The following is a 13,980-nucleotide window of genomic DNA, read 5'->3' as shown; positions in this document are numbered from 1 at the left end:
GGCGCTCTTTTGTTAGCTCAGCTTTTTAACAAGGTAGCGTCAACCATATAATTTTCTTTTGTAGACGTAACTCTATTTACTGACTCGAGCATTGTGTTAAGCTGGTTAAACTCCGAGCCAAACAGATGAAAAGTATTTGTCGCCAATGGCGTGGCTGAAATCCAGCGGTTGACCGAGCATTGCGAGTTCAGGCATATTGACTACAAAAATAATCCTGCTGACATTGTGTCCACAGGAGTTGATCCTGAAACTTTGTTATATTTTATTTAGGGCCTTATTATTTTTAGGCCCTTTAATAAAATTTCTCCTGTTGAGGTTAGAAGTACGCAAAGAAAAGTTGCAACTGTCTTTCCCGGTTGTCCGAAAAAACGTTTCTACTGACGGTCTGTTTAAATGGTCTTGTTTTTCTAAAACTGTTAAAATTCAAGGTCCCTTGACAAGTTTTGAGTTGGATGAAACTTTGTTTCTTCTTTGTAATTTGGTTCAATCGGACCATTTTTCTGCTGAACTGGTAGAAATTAAAAAGGTAATTCCGTACCGCGCAGTACTAAATTGTTGAGTTTAACACCATTTCTAGATCCTAAAGGTTTATTGCGGGTAGGCGGTCGACTTAGCAATTCTCAGCTAGAATACGAAAATAAACACCCAATTATTTTACCGGCAAAGCATGTATTTACTGAAATGCTTATAAAATACTATCATTATAAATTCTTACACGCGAGACCACAATTTCTTTTGACTCAAATTAGAAATAAGTTTTGGGTCATAAATGGACGGCAAGTGGTTCGTAAGGTTCTGCATCGTTGCTTGACTTGTTTTCGTGTCAAGCCGTTGTCCATCAAACAAATAATGGGAGATTTACCCGAATCGCGAGTAGTTCCTTCTCGACAATTTGCTTCATGTGGCGTAGACTATGCAGGTCCTTACCTGCTGAAACATGGCAAAACTCGTAACCGCGTTTTAATTAAATGCTATGTATGCATATACATTTGTTCTACCAGCAGAGCGATTCATGCAGAGTTAGTTTCTGATTTAACTTCTATTGCATTTCTGAATTCCTTTAAAAGATTTGTCTCTTGGCGGGGATTACCTAGCGATATTTTTAGCGACAACACCACTAATTTTGTAGGAGCCAATAATGATCTCACTAAATTATGCAAGCTTATCGAAAACACCACTAGCTGCGATAAATATAACAGGTATTTTTCGGAGCATAAAATCAATTGGCATTTCATTCCTGCCAGATCGCCACACTTTGGCGGGCTCTGGAAATCTGTCGTGCGTTCAGTAAAGTATCATTTGAAAAGAGTATTGGGAGATAGTCATTTAAACTTTGAGGAATTTTATACTTTGCGCTTAATCAAGTTGATGCTATACTCAATTCCCGACCTATCCTTCCCGAGTGACGACCCTACCAACCTGGAAGTGCTTACGCCAGCACACTTTCTGATTGGTGGCAGTCTGGTAGCTGTTCCTCAATCACGAGTTCCTGATGTAAACATTAATCGCCTGCAGCGCTTTAAACAAATTCAGCAAATGCTACAGCGATTTTGGGCTATTTGGAGTAGAGACTATCTTAACACTCTTCAACAGAGATCCAAGTGGAAAGTAGTCCAAAACAACCTTAAAGAAGGTGTTTTAGATATAATCAAGGAAGATAACGAACCGCTGAATCCCTGGCCATTAGGACGAGTAGAGGCAGTTCATCCAGGCAAAGACGGCTATGTCCGAGTGGCTTCCGTGCAGACAAAAGGAGGAGTGTGTCGTCAACCTGTTACTCGATTGTGTCCTTTACCCCTACTGGATTAGCAAAGTGCCGCATTTAGTGCAGCGTGCTTTTGTATGTGACCGGTTCTGAGCGAGATATTTTTTTTGTTAATCTTGAAATAACGGCTAATTTCAAGGTGGCCGGCATGTACGATTTGTCGATGTAGTGGCGCATCCCTAGTTGTGACGGGTGACGTTCGACAAGACAATGACATTTGATTTTCCGCATTTTTTGTTTTTGACAGATTGAGAGACAGGCGTGGTTGTTGTGCTTTTATTTGATTTGCTTGTAAATGTGCCCGAGTGCACCCTATTTTTTTTTACAATATACAAGTTCACAGAAGCTAAGAAATAATAATAATAATAATAATAATAATAATAATAATAATATTTATTGTGCAAAAAAATATACATTTCACACAAAGGGCCTGCATTCGCTTAGTGCGTTCTTCCATGTGGCCCGCAGATTACATATACAACTTAAAAACTAATATGGACAAACATTTCTATGACTATTAGTAATTTTAGCATATTTCTAATAGGCTTTCATACAAGTACTTTTTTAAAGAACCTTTGTAACAATTGGTTATTTTGTGGTAAATTGGTGAGTTCAGAATTGAGATAGCCTTATAAGGAAAACAATTCTTAAACCTAGCAGTCTTGTGTTGGGGTATATCAAACCGTATCACATTTCTTAACGCTAAACCATGTAAGTGTAACCTCTTCCTAAAGTAACAGTATAAATAATTTGGTAGCTTATACATAAATATTTTTTGCACATACATTGCAAACTGCAGCTCAGCACGAAGGTTGTACTTCAGAATTTTATTAGCTACATATGTCGGGGTAATGTGGTCATATTTATATTTATTGTGTGCAAATCTAATGCACGCATTCTGTATTTTTTAATTTTGGTTTTGTACTCAATTGATAAGTAGTTATAGTAAACCACGTTACAGTAATCGGATTGCGACAGTAACAAAGAGTCTATTAATTTAGTTTTTAGGTCTTTAGGCAACAGATATTTATAGGGATACAAACATTTTAGTTTAATCATTAGTGACGCCGCCTTTTTGTCTACATGTGACTCGAAACTTAAATCACTATCGAAATAAACTCCTAAGTTTTTTGCAGTGTTCTTTTGCTCAAGTGGAATATTGTTAATGTGCAAAGTACTAAAGTTGTGATTTAAATATTTATTTCTGACATTGTTTGAAGCAATAATAAAATGGGTACATTTACTAATGTCCATTGTTTTTCGACCAGCTATAAATACTCTGTAAATCTTTGTTGACACAACTGATAGCACTATTTGTTATTTCAGGGGGAAACCCGTACAGTAATTGTGTATCATCAGCGTACATATGAACAGCACAAAAGCCGACCTGACGAGGAAGGTCTGCTGTATAAATATTGAATAACAAGGGACCTAAAATACTGCCCTGCGGTACTCCCTTCCTGATCGTGGTGCGCCCTGACCTTTCACCCTCAAGCTCAACAAGTTGTGTCCTGTTATTGAAATAGCTCTTGAACCAATTACATGCCATATCCGAGAACCCATAATATCTCAATTTAGCAATAAGTAAAGTGTGCACTATCCGGTCAAAAGCCTTAAGTCCAGCAACACCAAACAACTGACACAAGACTGGTCCATATACTGGGAGATATCCGCGCTTACCTTGCTAAGAGCAGTTGCTGTACTATAATTCTTTCTGAAACCTGATTGAATTGTGGGCATTATGCTTTTATTTGAAATATATTCATTAATCAAGTCAGATATGATTATCTCAAACATTTTAGCAAAAATTGGCAGTTTACTTATTGGCCGCAGTTCATCAACAGATTCAATTTTCGATTTCTTAGGAAGAGGTGTTATTAGCGAAGTTTTCCAGATTATAGGAAACTCACCAGATTGAAGACAAAAGTTGTACAACTTTGCTAGTGTTGGAGCTATATAATCTATACTAAATAGCATCATGTCATAGCTAATGCCATCTATTCCCATTGCTTTTGATTTCAATCGGTTAAGCGCGCTGTAGACATCAAAGACCAGTATCTCATTGAAGGAAAATGTCACGTTCCGTGCCAAGTACCGGTTACTATTAAAGAATTCGACAAGGGTGTCATTATTTTCGTTACTCGCTGCACACACATCACTAAAGTGATCATTAATTGCATTTATATTTTTTAAATTTCCCGGTATTTCACATATTGATTTAGAGTGTATATTCCATTCCGCGAGTTTAGTCCAAGTCTTTTTTGGGTCCTTTTTTACTTTATCCAACTCATATGTCATGTAAGCTTTTTTCTCACTTCTTATTGCAAAGGCTAAGTAATTTTTAATATCCATGTATATGTTCTTATGAGCAGTACTTTTAGATTGCAGGTATTTATTGTACATTTTTCTTTTTAATTTAATTATTTCCTTTATTGTGTCAGTAATGTAAGGCTTTGGTTTACGGCTAATGCACACTGTTCTAGTTGGGGCATGGGTTTAAAACTTGGAAATTAATAAAGAGTTCAAGTTTTCGACAGTAAGGTCAGGGTTTTCCATTTCCCAGTTATTAAAATTTATTTTCGACATATCAGTGTTGAAACTGATTTGATTAAAATTCCTAACATCCCTATACATTATTTTTTTCTTTCTTGTTCCTTTAGTTACTTTCAGATCTATTTTTGCATACACCAATCTGTGGTCAGTAAGATTGTACATCTCCCTAGTACCAGATTCGTGCACCCTTAATTGTTTGTCAATACCTATTAGATCAATTAAGCTTTCGCTAACTCTAGACAGACGCGTTGGTTCTTTAATTACTTGTACCAAATTGAAACTGTTTAACAGTGAATTGAAATAGTTGGCTTTTCTACCTTGAGTTAGTAAGTCTATATTGAGATCCCCCATCACCAAAGTAAAATCATATAACGGACCTAAATGAAATAACACGTCTTCAACATGTTCTAAACTCTTATAACTAACGGTGGTCTATAAACAACTCCAATCAAACCTTTCAATCCTTTAAATTATACCTCACACCATAAGTGTTCAATACCCATATTATTTTCTGGATTTTCAATGAGTTCCAAACCAATTGTTTTACTTTGAATTGCACTACTCACATACAAAGAAACTCCACCCCCTCTGGTCTTTCTGTCCTTGCGGTGCAACTGATATCCAGCTATTCCAACAACACTGTCCGGAAAATCTTCCGATAACCATGTTTCTGTCACTGCACATATGTCAAATTCCTCCGAACAAATAATGTCAGATAATTCACTGAATGATGGAATTATTGACCGTATATTCACATGAGCCACCACAAAATCACCACTGCCAAGCAAATTCACATTCCCAGTTTGGAGAGTTGAGTCTTTTTCGGATGCACAACTTTTTATGGCAGAACAAAAAACTCGCCAGATGCTTTCAAAAATTCCTTATGCATGTCAAACTTGAACCTAGTAACTCCCACAAACTTAGGCCAGAAATTTGGATTGTACATTTAATTTTTTTTTGATAATGTAGCAATTACCAGAAATCGTTTTAAAAAGTTAGATTCAGACGGTATTTCCTTAGCCTTTATGGAACAGTCCTGGAAGCCTTCCTTTCTTTTTATGTAGTCAGTAATCATATCTTCGGTACAATTTCTATTCACTCTGTAGATATAAAGCCATGCACGTCTGTCTCCTCCAGTGAAGTTGCTGTCCGCTCAAAAATTTTAAGACTCATTTTGTTTGTTTCGTTTGTATTAACGCATGGACCCATAGTTTGAGGAATGCATAGATTGTTAGTATTTTGGTTCTTATTCTCTCCCATGTTATCTGCCGTCTGGCAGCACCGTATGCGCATGAAGTCAATTATTTATGCATTTTTTGATGCACAACTACGATGTTGTGGTTGAAAACAATTAACACATACCACTACTCGTGCCTACATTACTTTCAACTACTTTTGGAAATGTCCCGGTATCATTAAACTTGGATCGGCGCATCTGATGGAATGTTCGCGATACAACGGACGTATAGCGGGAACATTCTGTGCATAAAGGAACATTTGAAAATCGACGACCCACACATTTTTAAATCCACCGAGCCGACGGACACTTAGTTGTGAGTTGTGAAATAACAGTGGCGCGATAAAGCAAAGAGCGAAGTAGTGAAAAGTGGTAAAAGTGACTTTAGTGGTTTAAAAGTGATTTCTAGTGTTGTAAATTGTTGTGTATTTAGTAAATAAGGTATTGATAAAAATTAAAACCAAACTTTATTACAAACAACGAAAATTCAGTCTGTTCAGAGAGGAATGTGAAGGTTTTGCAAAGTTAAAAACTGAGTTAAATAAGCAGTTTACACCAAGTACAGACCCAGACAGTTTAATTGATACTGTTCATTCTTTAATAGGATGTTTCAACTTGAACCCAGAGTTCTAGATATAATTTTAGAGAGTTTCGAAAGCAAAACACAAGATGCACATATTTTTGTACCCCTAATTAAGAGTTACATTAGAGATCCGTATATTATAAGAGAAGTTTTGTCTACTAAGTTAGCTTTTCTAAAGAATTCGGAAGAAGAAATACCTTCATCGTTTTACCTTTTGTTGGCCTATTTGTTGCAGCACTCTTTAATAAGCCTGGATAATATTTATCCTAAGTTGGTATCGGATGACAAAGTGATTTAAGACGATCACAAAAAGTCGTTAGCAGATGCGGCCGCATATGTTCGTAAACTGCAAATTATTTCTATCAGCAGTAAAGAAAAGGAGGACGATAAAGAAGAAACGGAATCCCCGGAGGACGTTTTTTCACTACGATCCGTTGCTGATGAGCAAATTCCTGCGTTTATTTAAAACTATTTTGCAAGACATGGGCGTCGAGGTGGGAAAGATTTTTTAACCCGATGAACGGTCAATCCTATACTACGACATACTGACGCTTTTAGACGTTAACATGTTACCTTTGTTATCGTACTTAACCTGCAACTGTTGCATTACCGAAGAGATTTGGAATTGCTTGAGACTGTACCCATACCAAAACAGGTATTGCCTGTACGCCAGATGGAAGAATGACACTTACTCGGTGTATCCGGAATTAATGAAGAAAAGAGCAGATTCAGAAAAACAGATTAAAAACATTATGAAACGAGTGAGCAAGGAAATCATCAAAACAGTGGGCAGATTGATTGGAAAATTGACGATTATGTCCTGCTACAAATCCAAGTTTACAACAATTTAATCAATCCGGTGGTTGATTCTTTGAAGTATTTAACCAATTTGAGCTACGACGTTTTACGTTATTGCGTTATAGAGAATTTGACTATTGCTGATAAAAAAAGGGTGAAACACGACAGCACTTCGATCTCAACGTGGTTGCAAAGTTTAGCAATTTTTGCCGGTGCTGTTTATAAGAAATATTCGATTGAATTGACGGTGCTATTGCAGTATGTGGCTAATCAGTTAAAAGCTCAGAAAAGCATGCATCTTTTAATTTTGAAAGTAGTTGTCCAAAAAATGGCCGGCGTTGAACCCAACGAGGACTCAACGGTAGATCATTTCTCGGCGTACCTTGTTACAGTAACGTGCTCGTCGTTGTCGTGTCCGTTGGTGTTTTTGTGTGTGTGAGTTGTGAAATAACAGTGGCGCGATAAAGCAAAGAACAAAGTAGTGGTTTAAAAGTGATTTCTAGTGTTGTAAATTGTTGTGTAATTGGTAAATAAAGTTTCTTGGGTTTATTCAAAGTCTCACTTATCAAAAAGAACCCAGAAAAGTGTAACAGTATGTTGAATTTCTTTAAATCTCTTCGGACCAATAGAAAGAACCATCTGGGAAGATGACCAAAGTTGATCATTTAAAGGAAGTAAAAGTCATAAGAAACAACGAACTAAGGTTGTAGACTCCGCAATATCATCAATTATCAAGTATACAGGGTTAACCACACAAACCGTCCTTTGAAAGTTTATTAAAATCAAATATTTTTAGGTTTTAAATTTTGGAATCATGATAAATTCGATGCGTGCAATACTTTCTGGTCATTGTCATTTCTGGTTTAACCGGAAGTAGATGTCAACTTGTTTATTTTAAATAGAACACCCTGTATATTATTATAATTTTAAATACTTTCACCGATTTTAGACATGGTTCTATATTTCTATATTTATATTTTTACTATTCTTTATTCTATTCTATTTATACTATTTTATATTTAGCCGTGAAAAATAAGATATACCAATTACCCAGATCTTCTTCTGTCGACCAAGCCGCCAAGGGATAATGCGGAGAACGTCTCCAATTTAGAATCTCCTGCAAGGTTCAAAAGTATAAAATCGGATTTGTTGTCGGTGGCCAACGGTTACACTGTTTCCGATCAGGAAGAGGCTGATCAAATGATGGGCGAATGCAGAATTCCTAGAAATATCACCAAGAAAAATTGGCGGCACCCGTTTTTTCCTCGTCCAATCTGCGGCACGCTCAGACTGTCGTCGCCCCTTTTTCCACCCAAATTACGATGTTCTCAAACCTGCATGGCAAAATGTAGCTTTGGCTTAATAAATAAATACAGGGTGTCCCACGACGAAAGACATCGATTGATATTGGAAAAAGTATAAATAGGAGAGTTTTGAAAATTTGGCAGGATACTGATGTGGGCATGCCCAATCCAACTAAAATATTTTCAAGATGGTTGCACTTCCGTTTATACCGGAAGTCGATCACAACTTTCTTATTTTAAATAGAACACCTATATATTATTACATATTTGGATTCCTCACAAAATTCTGACCAACTTTTGTATAGAATGCCCTATGCCTATCTCTAGCCGTTTTCGAAATATTTGATGTTTTTCCAAAAAAGTGACAGTTGCAACGCTCAACATATTTTTGTACTATGTTAAAACCGTATTTCATTTTGCAATGAAACTTTGGGTTATTGTAAATAAAGGGTCGATTTATTAAACTGAGGGTGCGTAATGACTCATTTGTATACAGGGTCGTCAAAAAAAATCATAAACTTGCCACTAAAAAAAATGAAAAATTTCAAGTTTTTTAAATAGAAACCCACATTTTTTATGACGGAATCATTTTGAGCATTAAAAATTACTATAAGTTTCAATTTACTTGCCTATACCTAAATCCAACCCATTTCGTTTTATTTAATAATAAACATTTTTTATTATAAAAATTACAGATTTCTTGAAAATTTCTCTCTCTAATTACGTGTGGATTTATGTCACACCAGTAGTGTGAATTATGTCTATTGAACATTCCATTTTTAGTGAATTTGGCCTCGTCGCTCCAAATAATATTATTCAAAAACATTTCATCTCCATAGTGACTAGTCAGCAAAAACTCACTAAAAACAACTCTCTTCGGAAAGTCAACTTCTTTTAAGTGTTGCACTAATTTAAATAAAAAAGGGTGAAATTTATGTTTCTTCAGGATCCTCTGAATTGAGCTTTTGGATATGCCTGATTCTATGAAAACTTGTCTTATTGACAAAGTTGGATTTGCAACAAAATAGCCCAAAATTGCAATTTCTACATTTGTATTATTAAGGATTGGTTTTGTTTTAATAGCTTTTATCTTCACATATCCCGTATTCTTAAAATTTTCAATTATTTGCTTGACAGCTTTTGGTAATGGCTCTGGTTTTTCTGGATAACGAGCGGCAAATACCTCACATGTTCTACTCACAATTTTATCACATTCTCCGTAAATAATAAACAGATTTAAGTAATCTTGGTTTGAATAACGTAACCGCGACGGCATATTTGTAGTTGTCAAAACACTCAAAACTAGTGTTATTAACATGCCCTGCAGGTCTCCAATATCACCGTGTGTCAAAAGCATGACCAACTAGAACACCACATAATCCCAACCGTGCAGCATAATAAAAAAATGTTTATTCTCAAATAAAACGAAATGGGTTGGATTTAGGTATAGGCAAGTAAATTGAAACTTATAGTAATTTTTAATGCTCAAAATGATTCCGTCATAAAAAATGTGGGTTTCTATTTAAAAAACTTGAGATTTTTCATTTTTTTTAATGGCAAGTTTATGATTTTTTTTTGACGACCCTGTATACAAAAAACGTCATTACGCACCTTCAGTTTAATAAAACGATCCTTTATTTACAATAACCCAAAGTTTCATTGCAAAATGAAATACGGTTTTAACATAGTACAAAAATATGTTGAGCGTTGCAACTGTCACTTTTTTGGAAAAACATCAAATATTTCGAAAACGGCTAGAGATAGGCATAGGGCATTCTATACAAAAGTTGGTCAGAATTTTGTGAGGAATCCAAATATGTAAAAATATATAGGGTGTTCTATTTAAAATAAGAAAGTTGTGATCGACTTCCGGTATAAACGGAAGTGCAACCATCTTGAAAATATTTTAGTTGGATTGGGCATGCCCACATCAATATCCTGCCAAATTTTCAAAACTCTCCCATTTATACTTTTTCCAATATCAATCGATGTCTTTCGTCGTGGGACACCCTGTATTACTATTAATTTTTGAATATGTGAAAATGAGACATCTTGCTTGCCTTGTTTTAAATGGATAAATCTCTATAATTAATCACTGTAGAAATTAGCCCAAATTTAAAATAAAAAATCTTTACCAGAGTTTGGTTAGGATTTATAAAAACATATTACAAATTAACTTCTTCCTGTTTATATCCTTAATGTATAAAATAAGTTGTCATTTAATTGTTTTCCCGCGCTTTAAGAAGTTCATTTGTAATCAAATTGTTGGGCTATTAGTTATCATATTTTATTATAACTACGCTTTTTATGTTAATATTTGATTCCAAAGAATCTTGTCAGCGTTGATAATGCAATAAATTTATTGCAAAATATTGGCAATACAAGAAGGGTAGTTTTCTATTTTTTCTTTTTTAAATTTCCTCTTTTAGTTTCTTTTCACTTTTCTAAATGTTATACATATAAATTATATCTTATTTGAATAAACCGGATAAAAAACCTACCGAACAGCACATACTGTTCATGCTAAATAGTTGGAGTGGGTACCCGTACGGAACATACTGCAGTTCTGGCAGTAGCCCGGTCCCCCCTATGAAAACGGCTAAAGGTTGACAACATATTTTGAAATGTCACTAGTTGGGCGAATGAGGACACAAAGAATCCAAAAAGGTGTTAGATACATTGAAATCAAAATCGGATAATTCGAGAATCGAAATAAATCGGAATTAGTGTACTAAACGGCCGTTTTTTTTTTCGTTGTACCAAAAAAAAGCAAGGAACGAACTGTTGCAATAATTCACTAATTGCAAAATCGAATATAAGTATTTTTATAAAATAGTTTAATTATAAACACACGTCTTTATTTAGAAATTTAGTGAATAATAAGAAATCGAACTCGACAGTTGAAAGTTTCCAACTTTAATGTTTTTTTTTTGGGTTTCGGGCTAAGGTGAAGAAATCCAAACGGACCGAAGAGGATAATTAACACGTGGAATCTGAGGCTGAGACGAAAAAAGCAGCCAAAACCGAAAACGGTTCCGATATTAAACAAGAGGGAGAAGAATGACAGAGGGAAAATTAAGAAGAAGAACAACGACTACAGAGAAAAAACATGAGGAAGAAGAACGGCGACAGAGAGAAAAACAAGAAGAAAAACCACGACAGAGGGAAAATCAAGAAAAACAAGAACGGCGACAGAGAGAAAAACAAAAGGGAGAAGAACGATGACAGGAAGAGGAACAAGAGAGGCGACAGCAACAAGGTGAAGAAGTCAAGCAGCACTGGTCGTGGTTGGTATTTGAATGGGAGACCGCTGAACACTAGTGTGTGCCCATTCGGAGTCTAAACCATTTGCGGATAATCCCATCTTTCAATCGGCCTGGAATATTATGGCTAAATGTCTTTCCGAAAGGAAAGAGGCCTACCCCCAGCAGTGTGTAAAAAGGGCTGGAAAAGAAGAAAGAAGAATGGAAACAGAAAAGTGGAAAAACTGGACGTGGCTAATCAAGCAGATTCCTAAACCACAGCACGAACCATTAGAAAACCCTGAATTTCAACAACACGCTCGCGAAGAAATGAGACGAACACAAAAGAAAATTGAACACATTCAACAACAGAAAAACATATCCATATCCTTGCACGACTTTTACAGGGTCTGCAAAAGACGAATATACTAGGCGAAGTTACTCTATTTACGTCAGACGGGTTTAAAAATACGCCCCTTTATCTGAATATACATAGAATAGTAATAAACTGATTGATTTATGTGAGAACCTTTTATGGTTGCTGACGACAAATGTGCGGCAGAAGAACTACGAAGTTAAATTAAAGTAACAACAATGATTATTTAATAGACGTATATTAACGAGTTTGAACCCGCTGTTTATGCACCCAGGGTTCTTGGACTAAGATGATCTCCTCGCCGGTTTTAGTTAGGCGAAGGAGAAGTGCAGCTGATGCTGCTTTACTGTGGTGGAGATTTATCTGCAGGACCTTCATCCGCGACAGCCGTAGCTTCTCCGCCGGATGAGCCTAGCAACTCGTCCTCCTCCGCAGCGTTGAGACGGCACAGTTGTTGCGGCCTCGGAGACGCCGCTTTTGCCGCCGTCGGATTCATCTGCGTCAGGCGTCGCCATCCTCTCCTCTTGGGGTATGGTGGTTTTGGCGTCTGAGTTGTAGATGAGGAGTTTCACCGACCCGAGTCCATAGTGGACCACCCCCTTGTTCTCCAAGATGGGGGCCACCGACTCGTTGTTTATGATGACAACAACCTCTCGTCTTCCTCCTTTCTCTTCGCCGACCTTTGCCACCCTCCAGTCATGGGTTGGGAGGCTAGGGTTGCTGAGCTGAAGGAACTCAAGCATTTCTGCAGGGTCTGATGGCTCTGCCGGAAGCCAGGTCTTTGACCTTGGTCTGTGCGGGATGTTCTCCTGCGTCACAGCCTCTAGTCTTGAGCCTGGCCAGACTTCGCCAATTTTTGAGATCGCTTTCTCATACAGATCTGCAGATCTCTGGTCAGCGCACGATACTAATTTGACTCGGCCTTGAAACCAGCCTGCGTCCGTGCATTGAGGGGGTGCTCCCGGATTTTCTCTGAGGAGCTCCTTAAATTGTTTTAGGAGAGCCATCTCGACCATCATCCATTTTGCTGGAGTGATGTTGCCGTCCTGATGGCCTCGGTCAATAACTGCCCTGACAAGGTGCCGCTTAGCTGCTGGTTTAGCTGCAGTTTCAGCGTCAGTTTTCCGGGGTCGCGCGGCGGCTTTTGCCACAACTTCTCGAGCCCATTCTCTTGAGGCCAGTTGTTTTTCCGACATCTCCTTCTCGGGTATGTCCTTCATTTTTTCCAGTAGACGATAGGCCGCTCTCCGGTCCCTATACGCCTGCAAGAAAGGGTTCACCGTCTTGGGCTTGCCGATTCCACTCGACCCTGCGGTCGGGGTGGGCGGGTTCTTCAAGCCGGTGTTTTGAGTGGCCGTGGCCGAAGGGCGCCTCCCTTCACGGGTGGGCGCTCTGGTTGGAGCAGAAGCCCCAGATTGCCTCCCTTTGCGGGTGGGCGCTGTGGTTGGGGCAAGAGCCCCGGATTGCCTCCCTTGACGGGTGGGCGGTTTGTTTTTGTTTTGGTTGTCCATAGTGTTCCCACGATTAGCAAGGGAAGGGTAGCCGCCGCGGCAGAGCCCCGCATGCCGCGGTAAGGGGTCTAATACTATGGGGTATCCCCTGGTGTCCCAAAGGAATCGTTTGCGACACACATATTTTACAACCCTGTGCCAGTCAGCCCTCGGCACGATGTCTTCCACCTTGGCTTGGGTTGTTGCCTTCCGCGTTAGTCACCCCGACTCTCTTGTTGGGGTTGGTTACCCGATCTCCAAAGAGTCAGGGGTCCAGGAGCCACCACGTGGAGGTGCGGAGAGGACTTCGACCCCCGAGATTCATTCGAGGATGTTGTTGTTAATTACAGTAGAAAAATCTCGACTAATGTGCCAGAGATATGAGGGGTTTTACGACCAACTCTCTTACTTACGCCCAAATTAAAGCCTTCTTAGCCAAAACTCAGAATAACAACCCTAACACTGTATAATATGGTTACCATAGGGCAATCAAGCCAAGGTTGTCCCACACACTTCGTTTTCTATAGTAATTTATAAATGAACGACATTTGTAGGAAGTGCTATTTACGTTGCATCCATTACTGCTGACCTTAGATAAGCCACTGACCCCAAATTTGCCCATTTCATTGAAG

The 13,980-nt window shown here is 38.0% G+C and overlaps 1 protein-coding gene across 1 annotated transcript; it reads left to right on the top strand.

The window, feature by feature from the left end:
• Positions 1-849: 849 nt before the first annotated feature.
• On the top strand, positions 850-1,809 carry LOC145738122 (uncharacterized). The gene has a single exon (XM_081992985.1). The coding sequence runs from the start codon at positions 850-852 to the stop codon at positions 1,807-1,809; it is 960 nt and encodes a 319-aa protein (XP_081849111.1).
• The last annotated feature ends 12,171 nt before the right edge of the window (positions 1,810-13,980 follow it).

This window comes from Ips typographus, linkage group LG15 (genome assembly GCF_016097725.1).
Source record: "Ips typographus isolate SLU linkage group LG15, UJ_Ityp_2.0, whole genome shotgun sequence".
Classification (NCBI taxonomy): Eukaryota; Metazoa; Arthropoda; class Insecta; order Coleoptera; family Curculionidae; genus Ips; species Ips typographus.
This window is presented reverse-complemented; position numbering and strand designations above follow the sequence as displayed.

Coding starts and splice junctions, on each gene's coding strand:
- LOC145738122 (XM_081992985.1), top strand. CDS start 850: ATGGGAGATTTACCCGAATCGCGAGTAGTTCCTTCTCGACAATTTGCT.